General features: G+C 39.9%; 2 protein-coding genes across 3 annotated transcripts; one reads left to right on the top strand and one right to left on the bottom strand.

Moving 5' to 3' along the window:
* Positions 1–2,254: 2,254 nt before the first annotated feature.
* Positions 2,255–3,889, top strand: LOC143845669 (ARM repeat superfamily protein). The gene has a single exon (XM_077354067.1). It carries the CDS (start codon positions 2,405–2,407, stop codon positions 3,371–3,373), a length of 969 nt encoding a protein of 322 aa, XP_077210182.1. The 5' UTR covers positions 2,255–2,404; the 3' UTR covers positions 3,374–3,889.
* A 289-nt stretch (positions 3,890–4,178) lies between these two features.
* Positions 4,179–15,278, bottom strand: LOC143846335 (polyprotein of EF-Ts, chloroplastic-like). 2 transcript variants are annotated; one of them, XM_077354765.1, is made up of 4 exons: positions 15,184–15,278; positions 9,487–11,263; positions 7,581–8,292; positions 4,179–5,142 (listed from the first exon to the last, which is right to left on the bottom strand). In XM_077354765.1, exons 2-4 carry the CDS (start codon positions 11,204–11,206, stop codon positions 4,506–4,508), a joined length of 3,069 nt encoding a protein of 1,022 aa, XP_077210880.1. In that variant the 5' UTR covers positions 11,207–11,263; positions 15,184–15,278; the 3' UTR covers positions 4,179–4,505. The 2 variants fall into 2 exon arrangements, with proteins under 2 accessions (XP_077210880.1, XP_077210881.1); XM_077354766.1 differs by having other exon boundaries at positions 9,499–11,263.
* Positions 15,279–18,030: the final 2,752 nt, after the last annotated feature.

Here is an 18,030-nt window from a genome sequence, read left to right as displayed (position 1 = left end):
GACATCTCTCAAAAACCTCTAGCTACTAGAAAGTTCTCAGATACATATTTCCTTTTAAGCCCTGTTTGGATTGTAAGAAAAACTTTTTTGGGGGAATATTTTTTGGGCAGTGATAAATCGACTCCCAAATATCTTAAATCAACACCCTATGTATCTTTCTCTCCTCAGGGTTAGAGAGAGAAAGAGGAGAGAGAAAGACACATAGGGGATCGATTTAGGGAGATGATATTTTCACCCCTCTTCAGTACGCATGCGCCCCCCTTATAATAAAGTGATGGATGTGAACAGTGGGCAACTTTAACGCTTTTTGACGTCAAATCACGTTAAAAGGGGGGGGGCGCATGCGTACTGCAGGGGGAGTGAAAATATCATCGTCCATCGATTTATCAACTCGAGCCAACATTATTGTCTCAGGACCAACTTTCCCGTGGAAAAGTAATTTCCCTACATCCAAACAGAAGCCCTGTTAGGATTGAAGGGATTTTCTGAAAAAGTTCGAAAAGGAAAAATAGTTCTAAAATTTCTTACTTTTTTTAGACTGAACCAACCCTATATTCAATTTTTACTTGTAGTGACCTTCAGTTGATGATAATATCGCTCTAAATTAAGCATAATCATATAATTTCTTGCAATCCAAACAGGGCCTTAGATACCTAAGTTGAATTTTCGAACTGATACAGAGTAATATGTATTGATAGATTGGAAATGTTAAATCATCAAACACAAGTCTTCTCTTGTCAGTTTTTCACCCAATTTACTGATCGTTTTCTAATTTTAATTCACATTTCTAATTAGATTTCAAAGCACAAACAACACCCTAATTTGTGCTGCCTGTGGGCCCACATAAGATAAGTGAGAAGAGAAGACACAGCTGTATTGTAGTGGTATCTCTCTCAATCGATGATACTAGGCTCTTCTTGAACAATTAATTATGGGAAATGATATATTCACCCTTTTTTATTAGAGTTTATAAATACACTAGATGGGGCTGTCCCATCTGAGAAAAAAAGGGGCCTTCAACTTATGGTGATCACTGATATCCCTCTAAATTAAGAATAATAATACCATTTTTCGCTAAATTGCGGAAAGAAAAAATTTCATGAGAAAAGGTTTTCCGTCAGAAACTTTTTTCTGGCAATCCAATGGGGTATAAATTTTGTAGTGATTGATAAACTTATCTTTTATAGAAAATGTTTCCTATAAAAAAATTCTAAGTTTCCAAGAAAGTTGCAAACCTACTAGGCCCCTGAATTCCTCTCTAATGACTAATGAGGGTGCGTCTGGATTGCTGGAATCGGGGATCGGTATCACATTCCAATCCAATTGCAATTCCAATTCCAATTCCCACTGTAAACGGATAACAATTCCAATTCTAGTGTTTGTGTAAGCACTAAAATTTGTCAAGGGAATCAATCATGATTCCAATTCTAGAATTTGGTACCATCGAGACAATGCTGCAATGGAATCACCAGCAATAACAACTAATAAGAGCTATCTAAAACCACCCATTAAAAGGGTACAAACACTTCAACAGGACCCAAAACTGGCAACTTGAATTGTAAACAAGCAAGAAGCTCATATGAAGATGCAAGAGCTAATCTAAAACCACCCATTAGAAGGGTATTGCAAAGCATCATCAAGGAAAAATGATCCTGAAGAATTGCAAAGCTCATATGAATACTTCAAAGCAGGGCTTCAAATAATGCTACTAACTCACCAAGCATGTTGACAATGCCCAGTGTTTTGTGAATAATTTGGGATTCAAGAAATTTCATGGAACAGTTGTTGTTGGGCGTATGTGATAGCAAATGCCCAACATTAAATAGTAAATACTTGTCAGGTGAAGTAGCTTCTCACAAAAGTCAGCCGTGAAATGGCTTTCCGCGAAATTGCCTAGCAAAACCCTTAAAAATGATTAACTATTCTTTGTAACTTAAATTAAAAAATAGTTAATTGTAAAACAAAAATAGCAGGTGGGGACCATGTATTCAATTGTATCCTAACCCGTTTATCTGGGGCCCGCGAGTGAATTAAAACCAGTACCCCTTTTATGTAGCAAAGAAACCTTGATCAGATGATCCTAGGCCTTGATCACCATAGTGTCAAGTGATCTGGACCATCCATCTTGTGGCCCCGTATGATCTAAAGATTGATGGTCCAGATCATCTGATACACGGTGATCTTTTAAATTGACAAAAATACCCCTCATCCACGTAAACTACACCGTCCTCTTCATTTGGCTTTTTCTTTGTTTCAGAATTGCAGTGCCCAGACCCCTCTGATTTTGCACGCTCTTACAGTACATGCCAGCTATTACTCTCCCCATAAAAACAAACAAACAATCAAAACAAGAGAAATTCAAAAACAATCTCTCTCTCTCTCTCTCTCTCTCTCTCTCTCCACCATGAAAACTCATCCCAAGCTGAAAACCCCTCCTAGGCCTCTTTTCTCATGTGGCATTTTTGGTAACTGCACCCAATCCGTCCTCAGCCCAACAACCCCACAAACCCCAACCCTTCCCGGACCCAACCCACCACAACCGGACCCTAACCCACTCCATCCCGGACCCAACCCACAACCCCCTTCCTCCTCTTCCTCCTCATCCTCCACCTCCCAAAGCTTCACCCAATGGCGATTCCCCCCTTTCCACCACCACCAGCCCCCATCCCAATCGGACCCAATTCCAAACCCTTCATCGGACCCAAACCCTACCCAATCGAACCCACCAAAACTACCTCCTTCCACCAATCTCGCCGAGCTCTTCCACGTGGCAGAGCTCCAGCTCAGCTCCACGTCATCCCCCACCCGCCTCTCTGCTCTCAACCTTCTTGAACAATCTCTAGTGCCGGACCCGGATTCCGGCACCGGATGCCCGCCGGCGGTGATGGCCGGAGTGGTAGGATTTTTAAAAGTTGCACCGGCTGCGAGGGCGGCGACTAAGGTGTTGTTAGCTTTATGCCTGGCGGAGGAGAACCGACACGTGGCGGTGGCAGCCGGAGCTGTGCCAGCGGTGGTGGAGGCGGTGCCGGAGCTGGATGGACCGGCGGCGGAGCGGGGTTTGGCGGTGTTGGAATTGTTATATATGGTGGAGGAGGGGGCGGAGGAATTGCGGGCCCACGCATTGGTTGTGCCTATGTTGGTGGAGATGTTGGGGAAGATGGAAGGGAGGGGGAAGGAATGTGCAATTAGTGTTTTGGCCGCGATTTTTTCCGGCGGGAATGGGAGGTTGGAGGTGGTGCCGCCGGTGGTGGCGGGGGCGGTGGTGGTGGCGTTGCAAGGGGAGTGTAGTGCTAGAGGGAGGAGGAAGGGAGCTCAGTTGTTGAAGTTGGTTCATGATAATGGACGGATGGATTTGAGTGAGGAGGGAAGGTGAGGGGAAATGGACGGTGGATTTTGGCTGATGGAGAGAATTATTGGTGGGTATTGTGTAAGGTTTGGAGAGGTATTGTGGAGAGGGAATTTGTGTCAGTTTTTGAATGGGTCAAACAAAATTAGTAAGGTAGTGTGTCAGTTGAGGTGCCTTTGTTTTATAGTATAAACCCATATATGTCCCAATAAGATAATGGACCGGTGCAGTGGGTGGGCTAGAGTCCATTAACTAGTCATTAACCCTAATGTATCTCTCTCGCTATATATATATATATATATATATATATATATATATAAGGGCTGGAGGCAACAAACTTAGTATTCGAAACTAGATACCTAGGGTGTAATGCTTCAAGCAATCTTGCTTGACTCTTAACATGTTTTGTCCGGGACTGCACATTTTTCTACCTCTTTAGGTCTCTTTCTAGTTACAATGTGATAAGTATGAAGGTCTGGCTCATTTACATTTCTGTATTACTCTTCTTAAAATTACATACAAGGTCCCACTGAATGATTTGAACCATCCAAATGATAATCCTTGCTTTGGATATCCTATCAGAAATCATGCCAAAATTTTCTTTTTTAATCATTAAAAAGTACAGTCTGAAACTAAAATTACATATAGGAGGCAGTTCATTTAACTACAAAAATACACATTATTGGATGTTAGGATTGCGTGATTGACACAAGAGACGCATACAAAAAATAACCCACCAAGTAGCCTGCAGATTAGCAACCTAATTAAAAGTTGATTTCATTTACTAGTTCCAAAGCACACCCACTTAGTTGATTGCAAACTTGCCACCCTGTGCACAATTAGTATCAAATTCAATAGCAAGGGCCTTCTATCAGTAAGGAAAAAACAATCTGAGATATGTTTATGATACAACATTTCTCTAAAATATATGCCAAAAGTTTATTCAAATGGTAGTACGAAAGCAAACATAAAAATTCTCCCAGCTCAGCCTAAAATCTCACTCCCATTCACAGCAAAAAGAATCACATACTCTTCAACATTTCCTTCCCTTAAATACCTTCTGTCATAGGGGCTTCTTAGCACTGTAAAGTGATCTGATTCCACAGCCAAGATCGACATTTACCGATGTTTTTCTCCGAGATCTATCTTGTTTCTCTGCCTACGAATTGGCTGCCATTTTTGCATCCTCCATTGCCTCCCCAAGAGTGAAACGAGCGAATCTCCGAACTCTTATATTCTCTCCAAGAGCTGCAACCATCTGTTTGACCAAGTCCTTCACCAACACACTATCATCTTTGATGAAGGGCTGCTCCAAGAGTGTGAGCTCTCCCAGCCTCTTCGAAATTCGCCCATCAACAATCTTAGCCCTAATATTCTCCGGCTTCGACTGTAAATCCTCCCTTTGCATCTCCAACTCTCTCTCCTTTCTTTCTATGCTCTCTGGAATCTCTTCAACTGAGACATATTGTACTTGAGGACAACCCACAACTTGCATTGCGAGATCATCAACCAACTCCTTGAACTTTTTGCTTCGGCCCACAAAGTCAGTCTCACAATTGACCTCAATTAGGACCCCAATTCGGGAGCCATGAATGTATGATCCTATCCGACCCTCTGCTGCTAACCGGCTGAATTTCTTGTCGGCCACTGATAGGCCCTTCTTTCGGAGGTATTCCTGGGCTTTCTCGAGGTCACCACTTGTTTCCGACAGAGCTTTTTTGCAGTCCATCATGCCGGCACCGGTTTCTTCCCGGAGTTGCTTAACAAGTGCCGCGGAGATGGCTACTGTTGGTGGTCTGCAACAAATATTTGAGTATCTCAGACATAATTGCTTACAGAAAAATGTATTTCTGCAATAGAAGCATACATATAAAATGAGCTTACATGAAACACAGACACATTTGGGAATGTTTGGATATGTGGATTTTAGAATCCAGGTTTTAGTTTGAAAGCAGTGTAAAATTCTGGATTTTACAATCCATTATCCTGGATTTTAAGTAAGAAATCCAGGTTTTAGAAATCTCGCTCCTATCCTGGGATTTCTAAAACCTGGAAACACAAGACGATTTCCTACTCCCTCGCTCGGCAGAAAGAAGGGCGAGCAATCAGAAAACGACGGTCCGTCTCCTTCTCTCGTCTCCCATTTTTGAGGAAATCCAAGATTCTAAAATCCGCGTATCCAGACGGCCCCATATGCCCCCAATAGAAGTATACACACATAAATGCAAATGAATATACATATAGGCATGAAGCTCGGGGTACATGAACACGTTTGAACATACAAATACAAAAGCAGAAACTTGTGATCATAGAAAAATAGATGAGCATATGTGCACATACATACACACATATTTTTACATAAATGCAAAAGCATACCTACTCAACCAACATATATACATTTTTTGGGTTTCGCTGAGCTTAATTTCTTTATGTCAAGTGAATGAGGGACAGATAAGTCAATCACAATTACTTCAATCCAAAGGGCTCATGTGTACACGCCCGTTGTATTCCTAATCGTTGCCAAAGAAAATCCTAATCGACTCGGCACGACGCGGTTGAGTACTTGGTTGACTCAGTCATAAATCATGAGAGTCAAAGGAGTTTTGATTGACTTTATAGGGCAAAACACGGACTTGGACAAAAATGCAGCCAAGGTGAGAAAATAGTTGAATTGTGGGAGTTTTGAAACCATGATTAAAATTACAAAAAATTGTGTATGGTTGACGGTCCAATTGGAACTGCTCTACCATAGTACACATGACACATATTTGGCACGTGGGACCCACATCACTAGGTGGGAACCATCAAAGATGGACCATGACCCAAACATCTCAAGGAATGGTGCTACAGACATGAGTATAATCAAGGGCATAGACTATCCGATCAACGACACGAGTTACAAGATCTGAGCATTGAACATCAATTCTGACAATTGTTGGACATCGATCATAGAGCTAGGATCTCACTGATCAGTGTGATGTTTAGACTGTGAGATAAAGGGAAATGATAAGGGGCATTGAATAAAACTCAGCCTTATTGGACCTGAAATACCCTGAAATCAATGGAATAGAATCAATGGAAATGATATCTATAGTCTGTACTCCCTGGTTTTGAGAACGACACTCGTCATTTTATTAAACAGTTTTTTTATTGGTTGTTGGCTGCTTGTTAGGAATTATAACATCTGTTAATAGCTAATTAAAGAAGTGCAAAATAAAAAAGAAAAGGAGAAATTCAAAATAAAGAAAGGGTTGTTATTAACAAAATAAGGGAGTGATATCAATTCCCTGTGATGAAGTCTGTTGATCGCATATATATGATTCAAGCACGCAGAAAAACAAGTGGAGCCTGCTTGTTCAATGATCTAAACAACTTCTTTGGTTGGCATTTCTATGGACGGGCCATGCAGCAAAATAAAAAAACATCACATGAATCTAAACCTCCAATTTGTAGAGGCTTTCTTGATGAATATAAAGTATAAACCATTCCTTTTCTTATTTTATGATGTCATGGAATCAGATAGGGATGGATTTTGGTGCATGGTCCATCCATAGCTAGGCCTAGGAGATAAATGGTTGAATCATTGAACAAGTGGTCCCCAATTGTAGTTTTGCCTGCGATATATGCACATTATCATATAACAACTCTCTAAAGATGCTGAACTGCATCAAAAGTCTATTTTCGTAAGTTCCTATTACTTTTTAAGCCATGAAATTTTTTCCATGGAATATTGGTTTATCAAGTGGTGGGAGAGGAGCAAGGGGGGCAGGAGACAGAGAATTGAGAGTGAACGAGTGAGGAGAGGGTGAGAAGTTTCTGAAAAATACGGAAAAGAAAAACTCTCATTTGAATAGAGTTTTATTTTTCCCTTCTTTTTTTTTTTGCCACTTCGCATCATCTCCTTACTCATGCCCTCTCAATTCTCTACCTCTCCCACTCTCCCTAGCTCTCTCTCAACACTCGGTAAGCTAATATTCCATGAAAAAAAAATTATGGTTGCCATACATGGCCTTCATGTCTTAAGAAACCATTCAGGTGATTTTTAAAGTGGGCATTCTCATCTCTTTCGAAATAAGACTTGATTATCCAGAATTCGTGAATGCATGGACACAGTATCTGCGGTTTATAAAACTAGGTTGTCGTGTTTATCACTTTATCTCTCAAAAGTTTACTGGTACTTGCTTAATTAAAACAACTTGCATAATAAACAAATTTCATTGTGAGAAAAACTTACTTGCCAATAATATCCTTGGCTTCCACAACAGATTGATCTTTAGATACTGCATGGGATGGCTTTGACATAGTTTGGGCGGCCACTTCCGAAGCCAAGTTCTGACTTTTCTTCTCCAAACCTTCACCGAGATTGTAACGGACGAATCTTTTCACTTTTATATTTTCTCCAAGTGTTGAAATTGTCTGTTTGATCCAATCCTTCACCACTAATTTATCATTTTTAATGTATGTTTGCTCAAGCAGTGCAAACTCTTCAAGCCTCTTCCTAACACGACCTTCAACAATTTTCGATCTGATTTGCTCGGGTTTTTTCATAAGATCTTCCTTTTGCATTTCAATCTCCCTTTCCCTGTCTACAATCTCCTTTGGGACATTTTCAGTAACCAAATATTGCACTTGTGGACAAGCAGCCACTTGCATGGCAAGGTCGTCAACTAATTGTTTGAAAAAGTCACCACGAGAAACAAAATCCGTCTCACAGTTCACCTCGATCAAGACACCTATTCTGTTATCGTGAATATATGAACCAATTCTTCCTTCTGCCTTAGCTCTGCTGGATTTTTTCTCTGCAATTGCTAAGCCTTTCTTTCTGAGAAGCTCCTGAGCTTTAACAAGGTCACCTTTAGTTTCTGCAAGAGCTTTTTTGCAGTCCATCATCCCTGCTCCGGTTTCGTCACGTAGATGCTTTACAAGAGCTGCTGATACAGTTGTGGCTGCATTTCGCACGTCAATTCAAATCACACCCAATCAGTAGAGTAAATATTGACTATATGAGTGAACATTACATAATTCATTGGCCTTATTGAGCTCAAATAATGATTCCTGCCACAGTTTATCATTTCAAGATATACTTCAAAGAAATGATCATGGATAATCAAATAAACTGGTTAGGATACAATAGGACTGCAGGTCTCAGGCATCAACTCCTAAGTAGTTTTCTTGGAAAAGCTTAGAGATGGGAAAAATGAAATGGCACTGTATCTTGGAAAGAAATCTATGTTGATGGAATGAATATAAGTGACAGTCAACAAATCTGGATTGTTGACTGATACCAACATGAGTTCTTAAGTTACATTTAGAGCGTGACAGTAAATTTACTTTCAACAGTCACATGAAACTAAACAGAAGCTGATAGAGCTTATGTTGGTATTATGGATATGAATCGATATGGGCTAGTTTTCAATTTGGCATTACGTGCTAACAGGCTCTCGAGCAGTGTTTTAAAATGTGGATGCGGGTCAAAATGCGGCCAAAACAAATCCTAGTTAACTCGGTGAGATGTGACTGAATACTCGGTTGACGCGGCTAAGTACTCAGTTGGCGTGGTCATAACACGGGAGGGTCAAAGCCTCAAAGGAGTTTTTACATGACTTTGTTGGGGAAAACACAGACTTGGACAAGAATGAGGCCAAGGTAAAAAGGAGTTGACTTAGCCAAAGACCCCACGAGTCACAAAACATGCATTGTCATTACAGAATTGTTTTAGCATTGAAACATCGTCCATATGGATGTATCAACGTCAGTACCCCACAAGTCACAAAACATGCATGGTCATTTCAGAGATTCCTGTCTTGGAGAACTTCAAATCTATGTAAACAGTATAATAGACGCCACCATCCATTATTTCTTTATATATACAACACAGAATAATAGTACAGGTTCTTTTACTAATAAACAGTGCATGGCAGGAGATACTTTTCTAATATGCTCTGCAAACAACCAATAAACCATTGAATCATGGCTAGTTCACAAATCATAGACTGTAACGAATGATCATGTAACTAAATGATCTCTTGACTATCGAAGGTATCACTCATTTAGTGTGCAAAGCAGTTATAAATCAGTAGATCTGATTTTTGTGATAAGACGAGCGACAAGAAAAATGAATGTATAGGAAAGTAGAGAACCTTTAACTATACCTTCCTGGAGTATTGGAATTTCTGTTTGTCCATTGGAGGCAACACTCCCATTTTGTTTAGGGATAGAAGGTGTTGCCCTTGCATCATCTTTTGACACATTGGAAGATATTTCATTCTCTACAACTAGTGGCACTTCTATCTCCACTTTATCATTAATTAAAGTATCATCGACTTGACTGACCATAACTCCCTCACTCGTCACACTTTCTGAAGTTGAGATTTGATCGCCCATTTCACTGAGCGAGTCAGATCCTTTTCTATCTCCCTCCATTCCATCACTTATAGGAGACTCATCTATAGTAGTTACACCAGTGGATGATACTTTTTCCTCTGTATGTGTAGACACTTCTGCCTCCACTTTATCAATTACTAAAGTATCATCAGCTTGACTCACTACAAATTCCTCAGCGACCATCCTTTCTGATGAGATCTGATCACCTGTTTCACTAACTGAGGCATTTTTATTCATACCTTCCTTTATTCCATCTTTCACATGAGCCTCATCTATTAGCATATTTGTAGAGGATACATTGTCCTCTGATATCAAAGTTTGAGAACTCATCTTCTCTGAAGTTTTGGATGCGCTCAAAGTTTCGGCCGATTCCTGCGATTTCTCCCTCTCTTCCAAAAATGAAGAAATAGCCTCGTTCTGACAGAAAGCCAACATAAATGGGTTAGTTGCTACATGAACTACCCCCTGGTTGAGTCTCGAGTTCAACTTGTCAACATCTTCTTCCTTTTTCATAGTCAAAGTTGCCTTTCCTCTTGTTACACGCAACACTCGGACATTAACTTCTTGACCAATCTGTAATGCAGAGCTTCCCATAATACCACCAAACCCCTCGGATTCCTCAGATGTGGGAAGAAATCCTTCCTCACCATCGGGAAGTGATATAAAAGCACCCGATCTCATTGTGTTCTTTACAGTTCCATCCAGAACCTGGCCCTGGACGAACTTCGAGGCTTTCTGTATTTCATCTCGCTTTTGATCGGGCTTTGTAGCATTTTTTCGGGCTGGTCTTGGCTTATCCCCAGTACCACTGATATCATCACTTTCACGCATTGTTAGTGAAATCCTTCGGGTTTCAATATTTGCTTCCACTAGCCTTACTTTCACTTCTTGCCCAACAGAAACTACGTCATTCACATCCTTGACAAAGCTATCACTCATCCTTGAAACATGTACTAAGCCGTCCGTGAAAGCCCCAAAGTCAACAAAAGCTCCAAATGGTTGGACAGATCTCACTTTCCCCGTAAAAGTAGCACCTGGGAGAAGTTCCTCGGTCTGCACTGGTGGCATGTCACTCTTCCTGACAGGTCTTGTGCGCTTGGATTTAGCAATAGTATTAACATTGTCATCTCCTGCTGAGGATGCTTCACTTGTTTCAGCTGTGGAGGTTGGGACTTTCGAAGTTTTTTCAGTATCTATATCTTCAATGGAAGAATTTGGCTCCTCTACGGCTACATTGGTCCTTATAGATGCTAAGATTTGGCTTGTTGATCCACGATGTATAACACTGCCACTTCTGTATTTTGAGAACAATCTCACAGATATTGACTGAGGTAGTAGAAACATTTGTGAGTGTAATTTTGGTTTTGTGGTTGTAGGAAAATTGCATTTTGTTAGTCGATTCTCTTTCGTTGAGGTGAAGTTTGTTATGTGGAATAGATGGATATTGTCTATAGAACAAGGAGTTACGGGTGTCATGATGAACTAAGTGCTCAGTAGGTCTAACCTGCAGCTAAACGTTCCTCCTCCTTTTACCTGCGCAAAAGAGAGTTTATTAGCCACATTATATTACAGATTTTCTTTAGGGGGGTGATGCTATAAATGATTTTTATAAACAAAAGATGCATCAACCATGTATGCATTTGAATAAGTGCCGAAACCCTAAAAAATGAAGTGAGCTACATTTCACAACCAGACTTGCAAATTATAAACATCGATATGGAACACAAAGCACAATACAACCACCCAGGGCACAATTTATTAATATACAGTATAACACCAGAAAAAATTCTGAACTCAGTAGAAATAAATATGGAAAAAACAAGAAGACAAGAAGGTAACAGAAATACATGAACTAACAAACAGATGAATATGAGAATAATCGATTTTCTAGGTGAAAATATAATAACATAATTTGCTCAACAGTACTCTCATATCTTTTCTTTCTCATGCCCAAAAGCAACCTATTTTGAGTGCAAAAGTACTAACCGTTTTCTATGAAAATAGAACTCCAAAATTCTAACTCCATTATGATATGGACTCATCTGTGCGGCAATCTAGTATTAAAAATATAGGACATGAGCTTTGGAGCCTAGTGGACAAGTCTTAGTGAATTCCTTCAATTACTTCATTAGCATGTATTTAAATAATAAGAGTCCCATTCGATGTACCATTTTGGAAATTGAAACCCTCAATAGGAGCAATGACCTTATGCAGCCAACTAGATGATAAGATTTAATTGGAGACAAATACGTCAAATGTGATATCTCTCTGATGATTCCATGCAGATCCCATGGTAGTTGACACGAGATATTGCTTCTGTATTTCAGTTAATTTCCATGAATTCTTTTAAGCTATTTATAACCCTTTGACCAAGTTTTGGAGAAGCTGGTGTTATCTTGTGAGAAAAAACAGAATGGAATAAATTTGGTGTACCTTCTTCCCATCAACAATTTGGAGCATTTAGCAAGAGATGAATGAAAGTGTTCCATGGCATTTATCATCCCAGTTGGAGGGATGACGATCAGTGAAATTATTCTTGGTGTCCCCCAGATACCCAATTTATTATGGGTGGTTTAAAGGGACTAGCTCATTCAGGATTGGATTAATGCATGTAGGAACTATGCTCCTCCACTAAATCCTTTCTTAGGCAGTCCAGTTACGCTCAACCTATATGGTCAAGAAGGATCACTTCAACACAGTCCCTTTGGTGGAATAGTGAGTAATAAAGATGGATTAACCCTCCCAGAGCATGGTCCACTACTGCCATTGAGACACAATGGTTAACTTTGCAGGACCCAAAGCAGTGCCTTTGGTTTCACCTCATTCGAATCACATATCACCACTGGCCCCAAATAATAATCTACACTTTGCCTGCATTGGTCATTTGGGTGGTGTGGGAGTGGGTGGTGGAGGGGCCTTGGCTACCCCCACACTATATGTGGCTCCGCCCCTGCAAATAAGCATTGATAATTCTTCCACTAGAATCATGAACCTAGTGCCAGCCCCAACTTGCCCATAGCACTCCAATCAAAATTTAGTTTTATCCATCCGACAGGACGAATCATCCATTTTGGCATATAGCTTTGATCTTATATTCTTTTTCCCAAATGATTTTCCACCAATTTCTCAAAATATTTGGTTGCTGATATGATTGCAGCAGGAGCGTGAGTTGACTCATTTTGGACATAAAACTTACTTTCAAATGTTCAACAGATAAATAAAATTGTTTTTTTTTCTTTTTCAAGTTCCAATTTTCCATGACCAGATTGAGGAATGACTTGGCCGAATTGATGAAAAATAAAAAATCGAAAATAAAAGAAAAGGGTGAGAAAAAATAGGAAACAAGAATGATTAGGAGAAGAAAGACTGATAAAATTTGGTCAGAGAGGGGATGGGAGCACCACGCAGGACAAGAAAAGCAAAGGTTATTTTTTTTCAGGTTCTTTTGACGATAATAAGATTTTTTTTTCGAGTGTCGGGCTTAGAGGTGTGAAAGTATGATTGTACATTAACATTATATTCGTAGCACAACTTGCTGCCTTACGTGAAACTTAGTCCAACATTTTCTATGAAAAAATTGTCTTAAGCTTGGCATAGGCCATTAAAAAAAAAAGTTGGCATAGGTCACTTAAACACAACATCACTGACCTAGATAAGAGTAGCAGATGGACATCATATAACCAAGAACTACAGCTAAAAATGGTGACGATGTGTTGGCCTATTTGGAATGCGTCTGCAGAGCTTGCATCTTCAGCTAGAAATCTTCTGTTTAACAAATGCATATTGTGTTTTCGCTTCTATTAGTGCTAGACCACCTTCATTTGGAGCCACACAAAAAACAGTTTTTTATCTCCAACATAGAAAAAACTAAAGCATGATATATAGATCTACCAAATGCTTTCCTAGCGAGAATTCTTAATGGCACCGAACCTCTGGAATACTAACGCCATCATAAAATTGAATAATTGAAACAGTTAAAACTAATTCCATCTTCTGACCCACAAGAGCTGGAATGCTTGAATCTCTATCAATAGAAAAAATAATCATTGAATAAAAATGATAATAGATATCAGGTGTTCTGTGAATTCTAATAAGCATTAAATTCACACTTCTGGGAATCTATTATTGGCAAATGGCACAACAGAAAGTGCCAAAAGTTGAACTTTATCAGGAATATGGAAAAGTTTGAAATGTGGGTGCAGAGTAGCAAGAAATTTGTGCACAGAGGAGACTTAAGGTGGGATCAACTGTTGACCATGAAATTCCAACCCTTTGGTCCTAAAAGCTAGGGCACTGCATTTGACCGCAGGGGAGGAAACATATGAACACAACTTCTAATTATCACCAATTCACCAATTCTCTGTTGCTGTCTACATGAACTTCTCGATCTGAGCATTTTAATAATTGTGAAATGATATGATTATAGGTACATGAAACTTGATTTTAAACAAGAGAATAAATACGCAAGCATATTGAATATTTAATCAATCATTACAATTTTTGTTACTTGAGTAGAACTCACCCTTAAAAGCTAGCCTCGGTCTGAACCAGTTGTAGGGACCCAGGTAGAACTCACCCTTATAAGATAGTCATTAAGGGGAGGGTGCCCAAGTCCTTATAAGCCCTTCCATATCCATACACTTTTCCGATGTGGGATCTTTGCTTTTTGAGTGGAACCCCAACAGATAGTAATTAATTCCAATTCTTTGTATGTTAAGTTACCAACTTCTCCAAAAGCTTAAGCAGTTGGAGAAAGGCGTTATTTATCTTTTGTACTTTAACACTCTCCCACATGTGTGGCCCACTTGGCAAACACGTGGCACATGTGCTCCCCGCTTTGGGCCGACATCGCATGTGGATTTTTGCTATCCGGGAGGTTTGAACTCGAGACCTTTGGCTCTGATACTATGTTAACTTACCAACTTTTCCCAAAAGCTTTAGCTGTTGGAGAAAGGCATTATTTATCTTTTACTCTTTAACAGAAAACAGCCTCCCTATTTGCGAAAATTTTATCAGAGTGCTTCTAGACTTGCTTGGTGTTTTCCATCTAATGCCACTGCACAAATTCTATCCTAAATAACAGAAAAGATGCAGAAACAGCTAGCAGTCGTTCCCTATTCTCTGTTTCTACTGTTCATTTACATGGATTTTTTATCTGGGTACTTAAGGAAATTCCATTAACAAGCATTTCCCAGCTTTGACTAACCAAAAAAAAAAATAGTCGACTAGGACCTCCCAACGCAAAAGAAAACTAATAAATGCCCATCACAACACTACTCCCAAGCACCAGAACACAGAAATAGAGAACCACAGAAATCGGGAAATGGTATTTAAATAACTAATTGACGAAAATAACAACAATTTAGTAAAACCAAAGAGAGGAGAACAGTATTCAAGCAGCAATATCCAAAACCCAACAGACCCAGTTGAGAATTTGGTAAGAGAAACCACACCTGCCTAGTTTCAGTGGGATTTGAAATTCAAGACTCACTCCTCTTTGTTCGAGATGGGTTTTTTCAAACAGCTTTAAGAAAAGATTGGGGGGGGGGGGGGGGGGGGGGGCTTTAAACCCTTATCCGTGCCCAGAGTTTTCTACGATTTATTCGAGTGTTGTGGCGGGTCCCGCGTCAGACAAATCAATTCCATGCCGGGAAACGATATATTCGCTCTTTTTTTTCTTTTTAAAAACTTAGAGTTAGGATAGCCCCACTAGTGTAAATGAGCAGTCATAAATACACTAGAGGGGCTGTCCCAAGTAAAAAAGGGGACAAATATATCACTTCCCTTTGATGCTCCACTGGTTTTGTGACTTACTCTCAGCGATGAAATCATTGAAATGAAATGTGTTCCATTGCAAATGTATAGTTTTCATAGAAGGTTGATTTTCCATGTTCCACGCGAGGTTATGTCTCAAGGGAAATGATAAAAAAGAAAGTGTTATTACGCTCGTTACTAAACGACGCTTGTAGAGCCCCACTTCTGCCTCGTATACGTGATTATCCCATTGCTCCCAATGGAAATCATGGGTCTTGGTTATTTTATTGTAATATCTTTCTTTAATTAATATATTGGTAAGGGTCCGCCTAACCCCAGCTTGCCGATTAAAAAAAGGAAATCATGGGTCCTGCAAAATATCATGGAGAACACGGTGGGTCCTAAGCCCTTGATAGATCAAGTCTCGTTTAGGGTTCAACCAAGGAAAAGCTAAATGGTTGATATTTTGTAGTCCCTCATACTATAGATGGGATGGGCGGGTTGCCTCATATTCTATAAGATCAATAGTGTTGATTCCTCATTTTTAATAATGATATTTAATAGTGGGGAAGTGATATTTACGCCCCTTTTCATCACCAGGGACACCCAGCGTCAGTGTATCAATGGCAAAAAGGGGGCTCATGTACTTTATGTCAGAAAAATCCAGAGGCTTTGATTGCGGCAAATGGGTGTCCCTGTTGATAAAAAGGGCGTAAATATCATTTCCCTTAATAGTGGTATCTATTCCCAAAAGAAAAAAAAAACCAACAATCGACCGCATACAGGCAAAATATCTTGCATTGGTCGATGGTGTGTGTGCGTGTGCAGGTGCAAAAACCAGTCAGAGTTTAATGTCTTTGGCCAATTTCAATTTGAATCACCAACCTAGCCATGTAATTGCTTACAGTTGAGGTTCGTTAGTTGTCGGTTCATCACTTGTTCAAATCAAGTGATTACGGAGGTCTGGGTTTTCCTTTCCTACGAGCTCCCTTTTGGAGTATGGTTGCCGAAGGGGTATGTAAGTTTGGGCAGCTGAGATAGATATACTCGACAGATGATCGGGTACGAGGAAGATACTATAAAAAGGTAACGAGTACAAAAAAATGTAAATTGCAACGAAAATATAGAGATTACTAGATAGTAAATTGCAAGGAAGTCTAAATAACACTCGATGGTTGAAAACTAAATGAATGCTAGAAATGTAAATTGCATTGAAAGTAAATTAATGTGCGAGAAAATGTAGACAACAAACAAGCGGGCAGCCGGAAAGTAAATAAAAAGTGCGAGTAAATGTAAATGATAAACTAAATCCTGGGGTTGCTGAGGTACAAGAAAAAATTAAAAAGATTTGGGTGTTGATCTAAGGATCCAAAGCCTGTAGAAAGTCCTGGTATTCATAGACTTTCTAATGGAACACGCAACATTCCATTACTACTCTTCAGACTCCGTGGGCAGTTTTCTAGTCTGTAGCGTTATGCATCTTGTGGCAACGTGGGTGCAACCATTGCCTGCAATTATCGGCTTACACAGCAACCCATCATTAGAGCTTTGCTCATCTGTCCTTACACTTAATTGCAGATGTATCCTCCCACGCGACACTTGTCTCCATCATCTGATTAGCTCCTACACTTGTTTAGACACCTTAATATTCTTAGCCAGGACTATAGATAGTTTGCCACCACGATGACTCCTATGGAACTTCTGAACGTATAGAATAAAGGTCTTTGTGGGCACAAAACCAAAGATATCCATCACCTATAATCCATCATATCATCACCTGCCTTTGAACAATTTGAAAATCCATGAATCCAGAAAGGGCAATGATATTTTCACCCCCCACCCCAATTAAGCATGCACCCCTCTTACAACTTGATTTGACGTCAAAAAGCGTTAAAGTTGCCAACTTTTCACGTCAAATTACGCTATAAGAGGAGCGTGCACGTAATGCAGGGGGAGTAAAAATATCATCTCCCGTGAATATTTCATCTAACATCAAGAAATCCACTATTCGAGCAAAAGTTTTTTTTCAATTTGCTAGGAAAATTCATGAAAATGCATTTCCCAGCTGACTTTTGCATCACACAGGCTCGCTTCTCAGCAAATTTTGTCTTATTCATTTAATTCATCTGAGTTGGCTGTTCTGTCATGCAAAAGTCAGCCGTAAAATGCCTCTCCGCGAAATTCCCTAGCAAACACGCAAATCCTACCGGTCTATGCAACGGATGAACTAAAATACGCTTTACACCTGTCCAATGGCACGTGCATCACGACAATGATGACGGTGCAATTTCAGCTAAGCTTCACGCGTTTGCCCAAATCAGAAATCACAGTCACAGACCGGATAGGCTACTTTAGGAAAAACAGCATTAGCCGGGGGTGGGCCCACACTGACTTATATTTACTAAATTACCCACACTTCTTTCCCAAACTTCCCACGCCTTAAAAACGACTAACTCAGCTTCGGCCGAACTTATATAACTAGCTTTCAGCTCAGGGATAATCCCGTCATTGAACACTGCACGAAAATACAAAAAATCCGAAACTAC

Source organism: Tasmannia lanceolata, unplaced genomic scaffold, assembly GCF_043159265.1.
Source record: "Tasmannia lanceolata isolate RefF3 unplaced genomic scaffold, GAP_Taslan_0.1 ptg000015l, whole genome shotgun sequence".
NCBI lineage: Eukaryota > Viridiplantae > Streptophyta > Magnoliopsida > Canellales > Winteraceae > Tasmannia > Tasmannia lanceolata.
The sequence above is the reverse complement of the archived record's forward strand: the minus strand, read 5'-3'. Positions and strand labels throughout refer to the sequence as shown.